The sequence below is a fragment of the Tremella mesenterica genome, assembly GCF_000271645.1.
Source record: "Tremella mesenterica DSM 1558 unplaced genomic scaffold TREMEscaffold_2, whole genome shotgun sequence".
NCBI classification, from domain to species: Eukaryota; Fungi; Basidiomycota; class Tremellomycetes; order Tremellales; family Tremellaceae; genus Tremella; species Tremella mesenterica.
Genome location: NW_006711226.1, coordinates 492,718 through 511,470, shown reverse-complemented (window position 1 = coordinate 511,470; position 18,753 = coordinate 492,718). Strand labels below are relative to the sequence as shown.

At 46.6% G+C, this 18,753-nt stretch overlaps 8 protein-coding genes across 8 annotated transcripts; 3 read left to right on the top strand and 5 right to left on the bottom strand.

Moving 5' to 3' along the window:
- Window positions 1-1,244: 1,244 nt before the first annotated feature.
- Window positions 1,245-2,971, bottom strand: TREMEDRAFT_42570 (uncharacterized protein; the record flags this gene model as incomplete). Its single annotated transcript, XM_007002464.1, has 8 exons — window positions 2,848-2,971; window positions 2,659-2,750; window positions 2,525-2,588; window positions 2,390-2,476; window positions 2,211-2,346; window positions 1,839-2,037; window positions 1,581-1,706; window positions 1,245-1,465 (listed from the first exon to the last, which is right to left on the bottom strand). The coding sequence occupies exons 1-8, from the start codon at window positions 2,898-2,900 to the stop codon at window positions 1,245-1,247; spliced, it is 978 nt and encodes a 325-aa protein (XP_007002526.1). The 5' UTR covers window positions 2,901-2,971.
- A 619-nt stretch (window positions 2,972-3,590) lies between these two features.
- On the top strand, window positions 3,591-7,546 carry TREMEDRAFT_11544 (uncharacterized protein; the record flags this gene model as incomplete). Its single annotated transcript, XM_007002163.1, has 18 exons — window positions 3,591-3,946; window positions 3,993-4,003; window positions 4,053-4,102; window positions 4,194-4,222; window positions 4,277-4,722; window positions 4,762-4,922; window positions 5,036-5,182; window positions 5,324-5,422; window positions 5,472-5,549; window positions 5,599-5,652; window positions 5,736-5,934; window positions 5,998-6,185; window positions 6,385-6,596; window positions 6,733-6,848; window positions 6,893-6,930; window positions 6,993-7,046; window positions 7,104-7,176; window positions 7,404-7,546. Coding segments are annotated over 18 exons (2,454 nt in total), but the record flags the coding sequence as incomplete, so codon positions are not given.
- Window positions 7,547-9,522: 1,976 nt separating this feature from the next.
- On the bottom strand, window positions 9,523-9,684 carry TREMEDRAFT_67560 (uncharacterized protein; the record flags this gene model as incomplete). Its single annotated transcript, XM_007002906.1, has 1 exon — window positions 9,523-9,684. One exon carries the CDS (start codon window positions 9,682-9,684, stop codon window positions 9,523-9,525), a length of 162 nt encoding a protein of 53 aa, XP_007002968.1.
- A 24-nt stretch (window positions 9,685-9,708) lies between these two features.
- TREMEDRAFT_56319 (uncharacterized protein) lies at window positions 9,709-10,538 on the bottom strand. The gene is given in 3 exon segments (XM_007002542.1): window positions 9,709-9,726; window positions 9,746-10,199; window positions 10,248-10,538. 2 exon segments carry the CDS (start codon window positions 10,311-10,313, stop codon window positions 10,023-10,025), a joined length of 243 nt encoding a protein of 80 aa, XP_007002604.1. The 5' UTR covers window positions 10,314-10,538; the 3' UTR covers window positions 9,709-9,726; window positions 9,746-10,022.
- Window positions 10,539-11,413: 875 nt separating this feature from the next.
- On the top strand, window positions 11,414-12,238 carry TREMEDRAFT_60027 (uncharacterized protein; the record flags this gene model as incomplete). Its single annotated transcript, XM_007002627.1, has 2 exons — window positions 11,414-11,862; window positions 12,097-12,238. The coding sequence occupies 2 exons, from the start codon at window positions 11,414-11,416 to the stop codon at window positions 12,236-12,238; spliced, it is 591 nt and encodes a 196-aa protein (XP_007002689.1).
- A 536-nt stretch (window positions 12,239-12,774) lies between these two features.
- TREMEDRAFT_60026 (uncharacterized protein) lies at window positions 12,775-15,069 on the bottom strand (the record flags this gene model as incomplete). The annotated part of the gene is made up of 7 exons (XM_007002626.1): window positions 12,775-12,885; window positions 13,060-13,193; window positions 13,335-13,481; window positions 13,559-14,084; window positions 14,134-14,754; window positions 14,913-14,950; window positions 15,021-15,069. 7 exons carry the CDS (start codon window positions 15,067-15,069, stop codon window positions 12,775-12,777), a joined length of 1,626 nt encoding a protein of 541 aa, XP_007002688.1.
- Window positions 15,070-16,422: 1,353 nt separating this feature from the next.
- Window positions 16,423-17,685, top strand: TREMEDRAFT_27204 (uncharacterized protein; the record flags this gene model as incomplete). The annotated part of the gene is made up of 6 exons (XM_007002259.1): window positions 16,423-16,501; window positions 16,615-16,726; window positions 16,872-16,949; window positions 17,006-17,118; window positions 17,276-17,415; window positions 17,494-17,685. 6 exons carry the CDS (start codon window positions 16,423-16,425, stop codon window positions 17,683-17,685), a joined length of 714 nt encoding a protein of 237 aa, XP_007002321.1.
- A 110-nt stretch (window positions 17,686-17,795) lies between these two features.
- Window positions 17,796-18,663, bottom strand: TREMEDRAFT_27244 (uncharacterized protein; the record flags this gene model as incomplete). The annotated part of the gene is made up of 3 exons (XM_007002263.1): window positions 17,796-17,888; window positions 17,935-18,079; window positions 18,341-18,663. Coding segments are annotated over 3 exons (561 nt in total), but the record flags the coding sequence as incomplete, so codon positions are not given.
- Window positions 18,664-18,753: the final 90 nt, after the last annotated feature.

Genomic DNA, 18,753 nt, shown 5'->3' with positions numbered 1-18,753 from the left:
GAAAGTAGAGATGAAATTCCGAATCAATTGGGTTGCCCCGTCCTCGGTCCAAGAGCCGTGATTTGGAGATTGAGAGGCCGCCATCCCTCGACCGGCTACCGTATACAGCTCACATAAGTTGTTATGCCATTTTTGTGATAGGGCACTTATAGTGCAGACAGTCTCACAATCAACTTGGATGCTGCCCAGATGGCTGGAATACAGGTTTGGGGTCTGACTACTTAGCAAGTGAGTGGTAATTGGATAATACGAATTCACGACGGGAAATGTCACAGGAGGTCCATACGGAAGAGATAGATGTTGTTCAGAAATCGTAGCGTATCCTTGGTCTGGTGCAAAGAAAGCCCGGAAAGATACCGATGAGTCGACCACAGCCGAGGGAGGAACGACAATCGTCTGCCAGTACTCTTGGGAGATAGATCGCGGATGATAGTATCCTTGTGCCTCTCCTCCGTATCCACTGTAAGCGGCGGAACGGGAGACCGCTCTCGAGTAGGGGTGAAAACGTCTGTTGCTTGCCCGTGAAGCGCTGTGGAAATGAGGGCCAACGGACAGTGACCGGAATGATGATAACGGATCAGTTGATGTTGATGGTTCAGTTGCTGTACCGACAGCCGCTGAATCTGAAGCTTGGCCAAACGAGTCATCGTGAGTCTGGAGACTGATCTCGGCTTCGCCAGGAGGCGGGGAGGTCATTCTGGGTCGGTCTTCGTGGATAGAATGAGGCGATTGATGGCTCTGAGGTCTTTCCGTTAGAGAATGATCGTCTACCTCTTGTCGAGGAGAGGGATGAGAATATTATATCTTGATATGATCTGTTCAGGTAGCACAAATATTTTGAATGGACCGCATCTCCTTCCCCTTCCCTCGCCTTCGAACCACTTCGGACCCTCAACACTATACCGCGGACTAAAGAAGTCTCCCTTGTCCCGATTGATGGATTCGACCGACCGCTTGCCTGCCGCAGATGACATTGAACCTCGAACCTCGGACTATGCGCGTTGAGAATAGACCTTTCAGAGTCTGCCTCCAACTTCCCTTCATCTCATGGCATAGCCTTAAGTCGTCCTTTCATGCATCGGGGAATGTCGGACATTTTGACAGATTCGTGATTTTGAGATTGTTGTGAAAGGACACAGCTTCTAGTCAGACATTCTATGCCGTGAGAAAGGGTAGCGCGAGGTCAATCTCCGTGAGGAGGAATGCGAAAAGAACGAGAAAGGTGATTGCGATTGATGAATGCACTAAATCATCTCCGCTCCTAAACCCTCCGCGAAACGCCGAGCTCGTCTGGTAACTTCGCCTCTTTCTCCCATGATGGTCAATCGGATAATGACGCCCTCGAGATCTGGCTTGAGGTCCAAGTCTGGGAAAGGAGTGAACTCGGACCTTCCAAATGCCCAATTAAGGATGTGTATAGATCCACGCTCTGAGTTCGGTGTTGCCCAACGGACGAGACCTTTGACTGTCCAATTAGCAATCAATACGTGGTTGATCGAGGGAGGGGGAGGTAAGTGTAGTACTGACTACAACAGCGAGGAAAACAAGGAAGATGAGAGAGGGAAAGGACGAGGGCGCACCTCTATATATCTCAAAGTTGAGTTTTGCTAATTGTTGTTCCAAGACCTCTCTGTCCACCGGTATCACATCTCCCTTCGTGTGACTTGTATTGTCCTCAGTACCATGCTCAACTGTACAGTGACAAGCTTCTCCTTCCGCATGTGAATGCGCATGATCATGAGCGGCCTCAGGTCTCTTCCCACCCTTCCATACAGTCCGTACCTCCACCTCATCCCCATGCCATCCGCTTTTACCCTTGATGATCTCCCAATCTATACTCTCGTCTCCTGTCCGGGAGAACAGTCGTGTGTCAATACCGAAGACCAACGTTGGGTCAACCGGGTTTTCGGGGGAGACTTTGATGCGCGGAGTGTCTTCGTTGAGGAGAGAGAGATGGTCGTGAAGCTGATCTAGCTCACGTTCGGAGACTAATTGATGTTTGGACAGGAGAAGAAGATCAGTGTATTTGGCTTGAAGCTGTGGATCAGCTTTAGTCTGGACATTTGACCTCGAGTAGACCTGCAGAGATAGGCAGGCTGGTCTGCAGAGCAGGAAGTTGGTGTGAATGACAACGCCATGAATCTCCATCGGGTCATGTGATGATTGAAGCATGAGAAGAAGCAAGGGGGATTATTAGCATAAGGACGAACCTTTGCAGACGGTGAAGAATCCTCATATCCTTTGAAATTAATACAATCTATCACCGTCACCACACCGTCCAGCTTGAAACCTTTCGGTTCTAATTCTCGGATCCGGAGTGCTAAGGTGGCCGGAAATGCAGATCCACTGTTATGGTCAGATCTAAAAGCGCGATTCTCTAGAAACTCACCTTGACTCAATGATGATACGATCTGGATGATACTTGTCCTTGATCTCCACAAGGGCGTTCTCAACCAACCCGACCATAGTGCAACATCTCTTTCGTCAGCTTGCGCTCAGAGAAAGGAGATGTATGGGAACTTACAAGCACCCATTGAGGATCTCAGAAACTCCCGTTATCTGACTTTGGCTGGCAAGGAGAGAGTCAACTGGTGATCAGCAAATGCAGACGGACGGACAGAGTGTGAAGGACAGATGTGAGTTAGGAACACTACCAACTTTCGACATCTCCATACTCATTTTTGACAAGGACCACTTTGTACTCCTTTGGTAATTGTTTCAGTAGACCGAGTATAGTCGTTGTTTTCCCCTATAATGATCAGATGGTTCAACCACATGGTCACTTTTCAAGAACAGCTCACCGCCCCTGAGATGGATCAGCGAGCCCGCTGATGAGGAAGGAAGGACAAACCAAGAAAACCAGTGAAGCAGGTCACGGGTATAGGTATTTCGTCGGTCATCGTCGGTCACGTAGGAGGAACGGGCTGCATGCACTGCAGAACCACCGTTCAACCTGAATGGATAAGTGTTGAGAAACGGCTGGGCAAGGCAAGAAAGGAGGAGAAAGTGGGAGGAATTGAGCGTATTACGGCGGCGACCGCCGACTGCGGGACTGCCACATGCCACCTACTGTACCTGTTCTAGTACTACTCGTAAGTATGGCACCATGCCCTATGGATCTATGGATTTATCCAACACAATACATCGGCGCATCGGTCTCGGAGTCGGGCATTGGCCATGGTCACCGAAGACAAGGGAATGTTTCATGGAAAGGCTGCGTGCATGGCAGATTCCCGTACTGTATGAGACGACGACGTACATACAGTAGATGGTTGCATGAGGCAACTTATTGCCTGCCTTTGGGTGGGGAGAGCAAGCTGAGGCACAATGTGAGAGAGAGTAGAGTAGTACTCGTTGTACTTTCCACTTGCAGCCCTAACTACCTCCTGCCTTTTTGCCCCCGTCGGTCGTATCAACTCGAGTTCTTTGTCAAACTTTGATCACTCCCCTAGCTATCCTTCCTTTCCAGGATACCCGCCCACACCGTCTACGCCGACCTTGCGTTTCCTTGACCCCCTTCCCCCCCTTAACCTTACTCGGTTCTCCTCACTCCGAAACCGGCAGCTCTCTCTCTCTTCCTCCGAACCACCATGTCTCGTCCCCCTCCGCACCCATCTTCCTCTTATCCGCAAGGGCACAATCGTCTACCTTCGTTCCCACAACTTCTCCATCACTCTCACCAGCAAAGTTCATCCAGCCATCCCCAATCCAGTCACTCTTCTTACCCTTCTCTCACCAGATCCGATCCACACGCCAGAATTCGAGAACCAACTCCGGACGATTTACAGGAAGATGAAGAGTATGATGGCAACAAGAGGTCATCAGGCGTAAAGATGGAAGCTGGGCCGAGTGGGAGTGGTTCAACCGAGAGAAAGCATGCGACCAGGAAACGGGTCGTTCAGAGTTGTTCGGAGTGTCGGCGAAGGAAGATCAAGTGCGATAAAAAGTGGGTCCACCAGCCTCCTTCTTCTTGCCTAAAGCTGACGACGTAGATTTCCATGTGGTATGTACTCTCATTCATAATAATCAAACGACCCAAGGCTGAATCATAGGTCCTTGTATCCTTCGGGGCGATCAATCAAAGTGTAGAGAAGTAGGCATGGTTCGTCGTTTCTCTGACCTTGCTGCTTCCTCATTCCTCCTCGTGCACGGATATGGTCGATTGGGACTGTTGAAAATTGCTTATCCTTCAGGCCGAAAAGAACATCACTGCGGCATCTCCGTAAGTTTCTCATCAACGTGCACAGACCTTTGACATCTGACATGTCAGTATCAGTTTCGCGACGACGACCGATCTTGCCCACGTCTCTCATCGATTGGACGCGTTAGAAGCTTCTCTTGTCAAGACCGGCGCCCTCATACCTGCCGACCTTGAGTATTTCTCGAGAGAATCACATGTCGGCGTCTCTGCAGCGGAAAAGCGTATCACCGACGAAGACTCGGAAGACCAAGATGATACAGAGGATGCTGCTCTGACTTTGGAACATCTGGCTTGGGGTCGTTCGAGAGTGGAAGGAAGTCACTCCATAGCGCACTTTGGTACACATCCAAATTCTGCTTCCACCAAAGCACCCAATAATGATTATCATTTCTCTACATTTTCTAGACCCCCGGTCAATTATCATTTACCATCCCCCCATTTCCGATCCACAGGACCGTCTCCGACTGCTCATCGGAATTCAATTGGCGAACGTTCCAATAGCCGGACTTCGGGTATGATTGGTATTGCCAATCAGTACGGTCAAGGGGTAATTGGTGAAGGGATGACAGAGGATGAGAAATTCAGGAGGATCGAGGAACTTGTACAGCTCATTGGGCTGATGGATCCTCTCGAGTTGTTCTGGAGCAAGACGACCGTTGGACTGAGATGGATAGTGGACCGTTTGCCAAGCCCAGATAGGGGGAAACTACTTATCACAAATGTGGGTCACACGTCTCTATACCTGATCCACTTCCCTCCGCTCTGACTGAGGCTCTATCGCCTTCACTATTGATTCTCGGGTGAATAGTCTTTGATCTTCAACTGACCCGGCAGTATCTCCAGAAGGTGGATTGGCTTTTCAGGTGCATTCACGTTCCTACTTTTCTCAAACAATGCAGTGATCTCTGGGCTGTGCCCCGAGATAGAATATCTGAAGAGATATCACTCCCATTTATAGCCCTATACATCTGCGCGTGTTCGGTGAGAATCTTTCTCTGTCGCTCTCACTCTTCTTTAGCTTTCTTCTCCAGTCTTTCTTGTTGCAGTCCGCACTGAAACCACCTAGGGGTACCGACTTACGTCCACGTATCATCCTTGTGAAGGGAGCTACTGATCATCCAGCTCGGCTTGCAGTTCATGGACCCCGAAGAGATCGCCGAGAACTTTACTCCAGAGGAAGCCCACTCAGTGCCTTCGCAATACTATAATTGCATCAGAGCGGTCAGTCGTTAAACACCTCTTTCTACAATCGAATTCTACTAATTTCAAGTCAATGTATGGATCCGATTTTGGTGGCCAACCCACTGTTGAACACTGTCAAACATTTGTTCTCATGTGTGCTCTGATGGTAAGTCGTTCTGCGTAATTCTGGATTCTTCAGACTGCTGAAGAGTTAGAACAACCGAGATAGATCCGAAATCGCGTGGTCATTCTTGGGTGCTCATATCAAAGTAAGTGTCTATCCTCGTCCTCAACATGTCCGGACCAATGATCAAGACACCGACTTCGAAGAGTGCCCATACTGATTGCTCAGATGGCACAATCTCTAGGCATGTCTCGACTGGGGGCCGAAGAGCCCGCAAACGATGAGAAAGGATCTCCCATGTGGACTGGTCGCTGGGAAAGTCTCATTCAACGTGAAGTGGGAAGGAGAACATGGTGGAACCTCGTCTACCTGGATTGGTCACAAGCTCCAAGTTATCATAACCAATCTTGTGTCACGCCAGATCAGAGTAAGCCGTCTCCTCCTTCATTGCGACTTTCGACTGTTCGATGTCACCAGACTGACAGTGCAGTAAGAACCGCCCTTCCTGCGAATATCGATGATGAAGACCTGATCGATGGCCTACCTTTACGAGCCAAACCATTAAATGTTCGCACGACCATGTCTTTCCAGCTTGCGAAATTCAAATTCGCTGAGATTGCCCATCGACAAATATCGCAGGAGATGAATATGCCTCATGTACCTTATTCCTTCGTGTATGTTGTTTCTCTTCTTCCCTCTCCATTCCCGTTCATCCTCTGCCTCCGCTCGTTCACACGCTTATCCTCCCTACCCTGTTTCTCAATTCCATCAAATAAATGTGTGATGTATGATGAAAACGACCTTGGAATGTGGATGTCGCTGACTGTATCACAGAATATCAGGTTTGTTCATTAAATCACTCTGAAACGCTAGCAAGATGACTGATGCACCAGTGGACGGAGAGTTACGAAAAGCAATGATGGAACTCCCCGCTTTCTTCCAACCTGATCGTGATCGAAGGCCTCCCCTACCGCATGATCCCAAAAATCTGGTCCAGTACTATGAGAAGATTATGCTCAGTTTGGCGGTACATTCAAGAATGCTCCAGCTTCATAGACCTTGGTTATCACGGGGATACAAGGATGAGCGGTGAGTATTCGTCACACCCTTTTTCATTTTCAGCTCCTCATGGCTCACCTTTGCCAAGCCATCTCTGCCTTTTTCGATTGGCCGAACGAGGGTAGCTGAACTATATGAGACATGTGAATGGGGTGCTGATGATCAGATTCGCCTATTCGAAAGAACAATGTCTGCGAGCTGCTAGGGCGAGCGTACGAATGATGTTACAAGATGATGGTGTTGCTTCGTTTTTGGAGAAATGGTGGATCCCGTTGTTTTACGGTCCGTCTTTCTTTCTCCTCGCAAGATGTAAAGCTCACAGATAGTGTCCGTAGCGGATATGTTGATCATCATAGATTTGCTAGTGCGTCTTTCTCTCCCAGTCCAGCTGTACTAGAGACCTTTAACATGAAGCTGACAACAAAGAGGACAAACAAAAAACATATGCATTCGAAAGATACAGATGCTAAGATTGCCGAGGTGAACGGAAGCTTGGACCAAATGAGGTGAGCTGTCTCAGGGGCATTGAACGAGAAGCTGAAAGTCCGACGGATTGCACATGTTTCTCATCCGGCTCGAGCTGTGGTCAAGGTGATGGATACTTTGATGGGTCAGCTTTCCCTCATGACAGCTTTTTCCTCTTTCTTACATGTCAAACATCACACGATCCATTACAAAACTCCCATCTCCCCCCTTCCTGACCCTTCTCGTATCCTGAATCTTACTTACATCTACAACTAGTGTTGGTGGGAGTAGCCCTCTACTTGTCAGCTAGAAAAGTACAGGCAGATGTCATGATATCTTTGATACCAAGATGATAGATAAACTAACTTTCAGCCGAAGTGGAAGAAAGACGAAAACCTACTTCAACATTAGGTAAACGTAAATCCCCATCAGCCGAAGCTGGTAATGAAGAAGAACCGAACCTTCAACATGCAGTTAAGAAATTAATCCTTCAAGCTGCTTTAGAACAAGATTCTTCCGATACTGCTTCACAAACAACTCCTCATTCAACTACTACTCCAACTGGAGAAGTTATTTCTCCATTTTCCAATCCGTCAAATCCAAATGTTCACTCATCATCAACACTTGTCAATACTTCCAATGTCAATTTATCAAATTCTCAAAACCAAAATCAATTATTTAGCGGAGGACCTATATTCGATGTTTATCCTCATTTCCCATTACATCAAATCCAACAAAACTCACAGATCCAATCCAATCTATCTAATCAACCGAATACATCTACATCTACATCTACATCAACGAATCTTCCTTCTCAAAATAATCAATTACTTCAACCTACTCAAACCATCCAACCCAATCAAACGTCACAACCTAATCAAACTACACAAACGTCACAACCTATTCAACCTAATCAGACGACTCAATCAACCCAAACGAATCAATCACAAACCAATTGGACACAAGATTTCCCAGCAGCTTGGTCATATACTATCGATCCATCAGGTCCAGTAATGTATCCTGGTCCATTAACAGGAAGTGAAACAATTGATCCAGCATTAGAAGATATGTTATCTTTCTTTCCTCGAGATCCTCAAGAACCTGCACCGGCAGGTATAGCACCTTTACCAGATGATTTCTTAAGTCGTGTTTTCAGTTTTTCATGGGATGCGAACGCTCAGAATGGGAATGGATTTTCCAATGAAGCTCAGAATAATTCGAGGATTTCTGGAGGAGTCGTGAATGTTCAAAATACAAATCCGAATGATCCTTCGGTGATGGGAAATACCAATGGGACCGTAACGGGTCAAGGAGTTGGTTGGCAAGGTTGGCAAGGGGGTAGAAGATGGGTTGGATGATGATATCAAAGTTATTGAGATTCATCGGAGACAAGAGAGGAATCAGAGTTCGGATTGATTAGACGAGTATGGAGAGGGAAAGAAAGGGATAAAGTAGAAACGAGTTGGAGAAAATCGACGAAGGTTATCGTGTGAATGACTCATCGGAAGGAATCTCGACGAAAAATCTGACAATTTAGCATCGTGCCCATTGCATATACAAATGAATGCATATAATCTTGTGGCTATTACAAGTAAAATCGTATATCATCATCAAGAAGTCAGACACAATGAGATCCCCAATCGAGTGAACGCAAAAGAGGCCCGTCTTCCCGGAACCCCCGAAGGGGAACAGGGAAGACGGGCCAGTTTCGCGCAACAGCGTTTAGTCTCCGTAAGAGGCAAGGGCTGTTGGAAGGTAGTAAAAAAGTAAAGTATATATAGCAGAGCAAAGCAAAGCATAGCACATAGGGTAAGAGAGAGGAGCGATAAAGGATATGAAGTCGAAAGAGTGTGGAGAATTGGATTAGACGACACGAATAATGATGAGTTACCAAAATAAAACAAGTGCAAAAGCACAAATGTAAAACTCGTGTCAACACAAAACCATTTCAATAATCAATCGCTCAACGAACCGTTTTAAAGAACGACCTTGCCAGCGTAGCCAGTGAGAACCGTCTTTCTTTCCGAATTCCGATTGGGCGATAACGACGATCCTAAATGATGAGGAAAAAATGTCAACGGCGTACCGAGTAAGACCAGATTATCCCCTCTCAATTGTTTTTTCTTTTCCTCTTGTATTCATCGAGAGTCTTGCCGACCTTGCGATCCTGTCATCCATCCCATCGATCAATTGATCCCTTGTCATATTCGAATTTAAACAAAAACTCCTATGTGAGCCGACGATGATCGAAACCTAAGCATGAATGCCGAAGTGAGAACGACGTCGAAGAAGTTAAAAACCACAAATGTCACTCAAAGCGCGATGCTGATGAAGTTTCCGAATGTGGTCAAATAATGAACAATGGGACAGAATGAAGAAAAATGGACTGTACTGGACGTGCAGACTTGCTCCCGAGGTCACACTCGAACTCCAACGCCACTTGAATAACCTCGCTGCGACCTCGTTCACGCACCTTCACCGCTTCCATCCCTTACCGGCCTTCGCGGCGGGGGAATTCCACGGGTCGAGTTTTGTTTCGCGAGACAGACAGAGGCGGGGGAAGGCAGTTCGAGTGGCCTTGTCGATAATGCGTAATGATGCGCTGAAGATAAATCCCCAAAGTGGACTGCTCACCAAGCATCTCACTCGTCATGTCTGATCGTCAAGGTGTGGATAGGGTCAGATGACCAGATTAATGATGACCAATGATGATAAATGAGTGAACGAAATGTCAAAAAGATGATGGTGAGATAAGACAGATGGGTGGATGTTAGTCTGTTGAAAGACCGTTGAGTTCCGATGGACAAATAAGCGATGTTATGTGAAATCGATATGCGAGCTCATGCGATCCAGAGCGAGTCGTTCCACCTCGGGAACCACGTAAGAGATGTGAGAACCAATTGAGGTGGATATGGATCGTGGCTGTTTATTTTCGTTCCAGTTGGGCGAGTGAGTGTCGACGGATGACCAATAAAACACAAGTCAAAATCCTCAGAAGTGCTCTGTCGAACACAACGTCAGAACCGCACCGAAGAGGGACCCAAGCCGATGGGTCAATCCCAATGGGACCGACCCTGTCGAGACACCACTGGTGTCCGACCACATTCCTATCGAAGGATGTTGACTGTCGAAATAACCGTGGAAGAAGTTCCGAAGGATCCGAAAAGTCTATAGGCAACAGCCTGATGATCTGAAACAAGTGGGACGAAGCCTCACCTGTTTGTAAGATACAGAATCTGGTTTAGGCCAATACTCGAGGACAAACGATGGACCGAAGGTCATGGGATGCTCACGAGGGCTATGTCACCGTTTACACATAATTTCCACCCTATCGCGCCTCATAACGTAGATAGTCAATCCTAAGCATGAGTTGATAGGTTGATTTATGTCTTGAGCATGTTTGAGACTTGCGAGAGGTAGATGTTGGGCCTCTGTGTGATGTTGTAGATGATGGAATGAAGAAAGAGAGAAGAGAGAAGAGAAATAGGGAGAAAAGAGGAAAGAAGAGAGGTGGAGTGGCGAAGTGTTGAAAGGGGAAAGAAAAGGGGGCCGTCTCCTTATACCCCCCACAAAGAGTCGCAAACGCGCGACGGAGACTTCGGTGATTTGAATGTGGCAGGAAAGCCTCAGACTTTGCGCCTTGCCTCTAATCAGTCCAACAACAATGGATACCGGCGGGAATTCGGTAAAAGACTTTGTGGCGCTTCTCTTTCTTTTGTTTGGGGCTCCACATGTGAATGGAACGTGCTCGCTCATCGATAATCGATCGTCGCTTGAATGAGAGAAAGAATGGTCTCGGCGTTGACGACTCTTCACGTTCCATTGATTCATCGACTCGCACCGCAAACGTCCTTATCAAGACATGTCTGACTACCGCGGTTCAACATCATACAATAGTACGTATCAACACATGAAGAAGCAAAGGCGCGCAAAGGCGTGCGTGAGGCGCGACGCAACAGTAATCACAAAACTCAAGTTTGTTACTTACTCTCTCCCCTTTTCTTCCACGTAGCTTGACATATAGCGTCGACAACGAACTCACCCTTACTTTGTGTACTTTACTCATTCTTGAGATTCAGGTAGCTGACCAAGTGTTGAACGAGGAATGCATCTCAATTCTCAATTGATGGAAATGACATCCTTTGAGACATGACGTAGAAACATCACCCAACTGACCCATGACCCTACTGTACTTGTAAACACCCTCGTACCATTCTCACCCCACCTTGCATCGTTCCTTCCTTGCTCTTTCCTCGCCTCTCTTCTCTCTCTCTCTCTCCTTCTTTCATATCAGTTACGACCGTCTTTGTCTCTGTCTTTGTCACATATACCAAACTCTTTCGTTCAAAGATCCGTGTAGCAATCCAACGATATCTCACAACATGTCCCTTCCTGTCCCACCTACTAAATCACCTCGACATTCTATCCACCCTCTCCCCTCTGTCTCTCATCATAATCACTCTCATACTCATCCTACTCAACTCGTTCATCCCGTTCCTCAAACATATCAACCTCACCAATCCCATCATCCCCATAGATCCTCACAAATATCACATTCCCATCATTCCCCTCAACATAATAACTACCCTACCGAGGTGACCACGTCGAATACTCATGTCGGACCTTCCCAAATCCCCATGAGTGATCAACAAACGATACATCCTCAATCTCCTCCCCCGGTAGATAAATCCGAAGGGAGAAAAGGTAAGATGATGATAGGTTTGAAAAAACATCTTTTAGGGAGAGAACGATTGAGTAGAACTTGGGAAAAGAATACACCTCCTGGAACTCCTAGACCTAAGACTGCTTTGATAGGGGATGAAAGGTCTGGGTGAGTGATTTTCCTTGCGCTTTACATTTTTGATATGTATTCCACTATCAAGGAAATTCTTCAAGATCGTCTTGATGAAACGAGGGAAGAAACAACCGACAGCCAATGCCCACTGGCAGGCAAGGCAACTGGCGCATGATACGTTCAATCAATGGTCTAGGAGATCAACTCTCATGCTACCATGTAACCCAAAGAAAGAGATCGAGAGGGTGATAGGGAAAATGATGAAATCAGGTTTAGGGCTGATCCCAGAAACCGCCCAGGATCTTTTTACCTATCTCCCGCTGAAATGGAAATGACCATGACATCTCCTTATCCAAGACCCATCGTACAATCTGCACCTCCTACACCGGTATACACTCATCCAGCGGCTTGATCCCACAATCTTTGTCTTTCACTCACCCGCTCCTCACATATACTTTGATGCTTGCGACGCCGCGACAAATACTTTCAGCTTCTCATTCTTTTGTTATGGAAAGAGACGATCTAGAAATGGCCGGTCCTGCGAATGACGATTGGTGTAAAAAGGAATGAGTGTACTGTACGAGTACTTGTATGATGATGGAGAACAAGGTGGACTTTGATGTAAAATCAATTAGAAATGAACGGATATATGAATGACGCATGACGCAGGGTAATGACGATGCATGACATGACCAATAAATTTACATCGTGATGATTTACGATGACAAGTCCATATCTACATTCTCATGATCTCACTCCTGCTTCCTATGCAAACCCTCTCTTGTCGACTATCGACTCATTAAACGTCTTTTTAGCCTACACACCTAATTTATCACAGATCTTTTCATATTACGCAAGACTTCGATGTACTCTAGCACTGTCGGGAAAAAACAGTCCATACCTCTATCAAATTGGTGAGTTGGGTGTAGAGATGAAGTAAGATAAGTGTCAGACGGCCTCTGGTACCGATTCGGGCGATTTACTGGCAGAAGCACTTGTTAGTGGTATGTAATCGTGTATCACCTCACTTAATTCTAAAGCGGCTTTGGCTGTACCGAGCTGTGGGTCAACGACGAGCCCCTCTTCTCCCTGATGACTGGCTGATTGGCAACTCGTTCTGGCCTGACCGGCGTAGCCATTGCACGGCACGTATGCAAGTGGATGAAGTCGGAGAAGGGGATCGTGGATTATCGGAATGTCGGATAAAAGAAAAGAAAAGAGTAAACCACTCACTCTCAAAGTCACAAACTGTCGTTGACCTTCGTCAAACACGGTCATTCTGACATGCTTTCCATCCTCCAGACACGACATTCCTGTGTACAACGCGCAATTCAGAATGAGCCGCAGGACTCCGTCAGCCCGCATGACTGAGCATCAGCGACGTGTTTAGAAATGCATTTGAACAATTTGGATGTGTCTTAAGACGTAATGACGAGCAGGTTAAAATCAAGATGAGACGGAAGAGGGAGAGAGGTTCGGAGGAGTATGTCAATGTCCACATCACTTACCTAGTCTGGCACCTTTCCCATCAGATCTCCGTACCAAAAGCTTGAGCATCCCTACACCTCTTTCTTTCCATCCGCCGTCCGCTTGCATAATGAACAATTTAGCTCGGGTCTGATATCGATTCTCCTCGTCTTCTTCTCCAGTAGATACTACACATCAGCCTCACAATCACAAAGAATCCATCTCCAAGCCTTCCAGATGAAATTGACAGGTTAATAAGACTTACCGTATTGTTCAGCCAGATGTACCTTTCCCCCTTCATCCTCATCACCCCCAGTAGTCTCTTTGAGCTTGTCATCGAAAGTACTGGGCTCATGGCTTTCCTTCTTGCTATTCACAGCGAAAGGGCTGGATGTGTTGGAATATGAACCGAATGCACCTCCGCCCGAAATACTTGGTAAGCTTGGTTTGGTGGCGGTAGACAGCGGGAGAGCAGATGAGGAAGCTAGTGGAGAGGCCGATCTGAGTGTTGCGAAAGGGGAAGCGGAGGAGAAAGAGGCGAATGTGGCTTGGGGTTTCTTGGGCTGGGAAGCCACATCAGATACGGCAGCAGGATCTTTAGATTTTGGTTCGACCACAGACGATGGAGCAGGAGGAAGAAAGGACGATTCGGGTGTTGAGGAGACCTCTGTGGGAGCATCTGCCGCCGGTTTGAGAGCTGCAAATGGTGAAGAGATAGAGGCGAAGGCACCAAAGGCTGATTGAGGTTTCTGCGGTACTGATACCTTCTCCTTCTCCTCGACGAGTTTCGGCTCAACTGTCAGTATTATACAATCATGTCAGTAAGTCGAATAGACGTACTGATACTCTTCCCTCGTCACCTACAGCTTCTTCACTCTCAGACTTCATGACTTTCTTTTCGACTTCCAAATCCTCTTCTTCCGCGACGATGGATTTCCTTTTCCCTTTGACAACAGGATCCGCGTCGTCTCCACTATCCAGCTCTACATCTTCTCTTTCTCGAGATTCATCAGGAACAGTCTCAACATGTTCCCGAGCATCTTTGACCTCGTTGTCTTTGATAGTTTCCCACTTTCCCATTGATTCGTCTCCAGCCACCACCTCAACGGAATCTTCGACAATAGGTTCGACTGAAAGGTCGGTGATGTCTTTGGTGTGATCATTTGTCACCATTTCTTCGACTTTTCGTCTCACTTCCCCAACTCCACCAGGTTCCTTGACAGGTGGTTTTTCAATTTCTTCATCACTGCTAGGCGGAGAGTTCAAAGGGGCCGGTGCGGGAGTAGGAGCTTGTGTTGGTCCGTCGGAAACGTTGTCGACCCCATCCATTTCTTCGACTTCGTCTTGTTCATCAGAACTAGTGGGTGATGGATGATCAGGTGTGAGGGGTTTACGAGAATCAAGACGATTTTTCTTCGTTTGTATAGGGGTGAAAGCTGCCACGTCCGCTTGAGTGGGTTCCTACTCGTCAATAGATATTCTATCTTACACTCAGGTGATGAGCAGTTCACTTGTGATCTTTGACGTGGCGAGTGGAAGAGATGAGGAACGGCAGACTAAGTGGGATTAAGATCTTGAGAAAGAGTGGCAAGAAACCTGAGGGAAGTGAAAAGACTCACTATGGATCCCTCTCTCATCCGTTTCAACGAAGTGGCATCTGTGGAATCAGCAAGTCATGTCAGAGCATCTTAAGCAGATTGAATTTTCATTGAGAGTAGATGACTCACTCTTGCCTTTATCAGGTGATCCGGGATCCCCAGGCGGTGAAGTCGCCATGGCTTCTGTAGTAGTTGAGGGAAAGGGAGTTTAGTCTGAAGGGGTGACAAGTAGCCGTAGGCGTCCTCCTCTTTCAATGATGCACAGCGTGTCTCTGTCCAACAATACAGAGTGAATATTCAGCGGATTGATACAGAGTACGGAAGAATGATCAGATGTAAGAGGAAATGAGATGAAGGTGAGATGGAAAGGAGAAAGGGACGGGGGGGATGGTTGGGGAAGCGGTTGTCGGTCGTCGGTCTTCGGCACCTGTTACGGCGTCGATTTGGTCTCATCGCCGTTTCTCATTCTTCATCTTCATTTCTCGTTCTTCATCTTACTTATCATCCAACTTTCTTACATCATGCAATCATGCAACACTTTGTCACTGTGCATACATATCTTCTCAATGTATGTAAACCTCCCAGTGTGATCTAATTGCTTGTTCTCGTTGTTCTTCGTTATGTGGTACATCCTATTTCTTTCTCTCTCAATCTGTGGCCTGATGCTGACATTCTAGTTATAAAGTAATTGATCCTTCTCCTAATGCAGATAGATACATCGAAAGAGCTCTAAGAGGTGATTCTGTCTCTGCAAGTCTGATGGATATATTATTCAGATTATACTGAGTTTAAAAGAGGGGAAAAGACGGAGAACATAATATGGTCTGAGGGGTTCTTGTAAGTAAGTTAAATTCTTCTCTCTCCTTCTTCCACTATTATCTTCTTCCACTTCTTTCCCTACACTTCTCTGCGTGAGATAGTTCCTCACTCCCAGGATCTCTATAATCTCATCATCATCATCCTGTTGATCATCCACATCGCCATCCCCCTCTTTCACCTCGACCTCCATCTTCTTCTCCATCTTCTCTTTCTTTTTTCTCTTGCTCCCTCCCTCCCTCCCTGGCTCTATCTTGATCTCTATCTCTGTCTCTCTCTTTGCCTCTTTGCCTCTTTTCAAGTGTTACCATGCTCATTAGTATAGAACACAGTAGACGGCATTATGCATCATCTTCCATGAATTGACTCGAATGTGGCACTTTTTGCGCTCAGATATCGTCCAGTCTGTCAGATATAGGAAACATCTCTTACATCTGCTTTTGAATGCATCATAAAAGACCGGAAGGTAGCTGCAATTGTACTGGTTCTAACGATGGTACTTACATGCATTTATGAGGTGTATTGATGAAGTTATGGTAGCCTAAAGTTCAATGGTTCTATCATGAAAGATGAGAAATGAAAAATGAAGAATGAGAAACGGCGATGAGACCAAATCGACGCCGTACCTGTTCCATGTGCAGTGCACTTTTCGACTTTCCTTTTCACATTCATCTCTTCACTACTTACTGCAGTCCCAAACTTTTTGACAGTAATCATGGGCTACTACGCCCCTGGACTGTTGATAGCTTCCGCATCAACTGCAACCGTCGTCGGATTATACCTTTTGTTCACAGGTCCGTCCAAGGTTCATTGTCCTTTTCTTCGCCCCTCATTCCAAAGATCCGTGAACCTAAAACGGTCACAGTGCAAAGTGTTCATCATGACCAGAGAAGGACTGATGCTGTAGGACAAGGAGAATCATTCAATGTTGGAAGATTTTTGGCGGAGAGTAGTCCCTTTGCTTGGGCTATGGTAGGAGTGGGATTATGTATAGGGCTCTCAGTAGCTGGAGCTGGATGGTGGGTTTCTCCCCCCCTTCTTTTCCTATCCCACTCATATCTCCAACCCGCTCTCAATTACTACTGTTAAGCTCGTTATTGACAACTTCTCTATGCTGAGACAGGGTGACGAGCATAATGCACATGAAGTAGGAGCTGATCTCAGGGGAATATTCCTCACTGGTTCCTCTATCCTAGGAGGTGGTGTTCGAGCACCTCGAATTCGTACCAAAAATCTCATTTCGTACGTTTCTTGGCAAATCTGATGCCATGAGAACAGAAACAGGGCTGACCTGTGAGAATCATCTTCTGCGAAGTCGTTGCTATCTATGGAGTCATCATGGCCATCGTCTTCAGTTCAAAGATCACGGGAGATGTAGTGGATATGTACACTACCAATAATTATTACACTGGTGCGCTTTTTTCCCTCCCAATACCCTTCATCATGATGAATTGCTCTGCTTGTACTTCTCGGCCGTAAAACAAACGACATCGGCAATCCCTCGCAAAGTTTGTGAAGCTGAACAGACCTGCCATCAGACAGGTATTGTAGCCCGGACTGATATTCAGGCTTCGCGCTGTTTTGGGGAGGTCTAGCCGTCGGTCTTTGCAACCTTCTATGCGGCGTATCAGTCGGTATCACAGGATCCACTGCCGCCCTTGCAGACGCTGCGGATCCTCAATTGTTTGTCAAGATATTGATCGTGGAAGTGAGTATCAATTCTGTTCCACCAACTTTCCCACTTCCCGAAGCGCAATCAATACAGATGGCCCGGGCTGACGGACAGATATTCGGCTCTGTGCTCGGCTTATTTGGTCTGATTGTGGGACTACTGATTGTATGTCAACTTCCTATCTTGTCCTGGGGATGCGTGAAAGCATCCCATATTCTCCTCGTCGAATTTCAGCAGGGATTTTCACTGATTGACAGAGCGGAAAAGCGGAGGAGTTTGCATAAGAATGTTCAATGCATGATATGATCATTCCATCGTGTGCAAATACACTCCCGAAGTCCTTCTCACTCAACCAAAATTGACCACTTCGTGACTTTTACACTCGTGACATTGAAAAGAAGATAAAAGGGAAAAAATCATAAATTTCGTTTGGCAGCAGCTCGTACTTTCGCTTCGAAATTTGGATTTCGTATGGGAGTGTTGACCGTGTGAAAAGGGTTCAATGTGACCTGTGAGATGAGCCTCGTGACAACAGCACAAAACAAGAAAACCGACTTTGACATATACTTCCCATAGCTCGATGAAGAAGGCTCGGATACCATCATCGTTTTTCGTATCGTGTAAGAGAATGAATTTGACGCTTGTAGCGAGGAATGCTGAGACGGTCCATTCGTTATGTCTATCGATGTTTTTCAAGTATCTCATAATCAGATTGTGTTTCTACTGCGTTATATCTCTGTCTCGATATCTTCCCTCTTGACCAGACTAGTGATCCCGTGCCCATACTCGACATGTGGATTGGCAAGCTTCGAGAGAAACGTCGTTCCTTTCAAGATGAACAGCTTCCAACTCTTCCTTGTCGTACTGACAGCAGAAACTACTCGGATAATGTGATGGGACATGAAACCGACCAGTGAGGAGATGTTAGAGGTGCGGTAGGGAGGACCGAGTAAGGACCCACAAATTCCCAGTTCCCTCCATAACCTCCTCCACGCTGTCCAAACTGGCATGAGCGATCATCTGCTGCATATGTCTTTCCGCCACTACCTGTCCTCCCGCACCTGTTCCACCGGATCCAATCGTTCCATTCCCATTCGAAGTCGAGTTTTGAGTGGTAGATCGAGCAGAGACCGGTTCATCCGAGGGACTGAAAGAAGACCAAGAAGGGAAAGGGGATGAAGTGGTAGGTGTAGAAGAGGGTTTGGAAGATTGGAATGATAGTTGGAAGAGGGGCGAATCTAGTGGTGAGACTATGGCGAGATAGAATGACATTGTCTTAGCTAGAAACTCTATAGATCTAACTTCTCCCTCTTGAGGTTTGTGGTGCCAGAGAGGTTATCGCACAGTCAAAGTGAATGTCATGAGGGTCTCATT

Coding starts and splice junctions, on each gene's coding strand:
- TREMEDRAFT_56319 (XM_007002542.1), bottom strand. CDS start 10,313: ATGACCTTCGGTCCATCGTTTGTCCTCGAGTATTGGCCTAAACCAGAT. Junction 10,200..10,247: donor ATTCTGTATCTTACAAACAG/GTGAGGCTTCGT, acceptor TGTTGCCTATAG/ACTTTTCGGATCCTTCGGAA.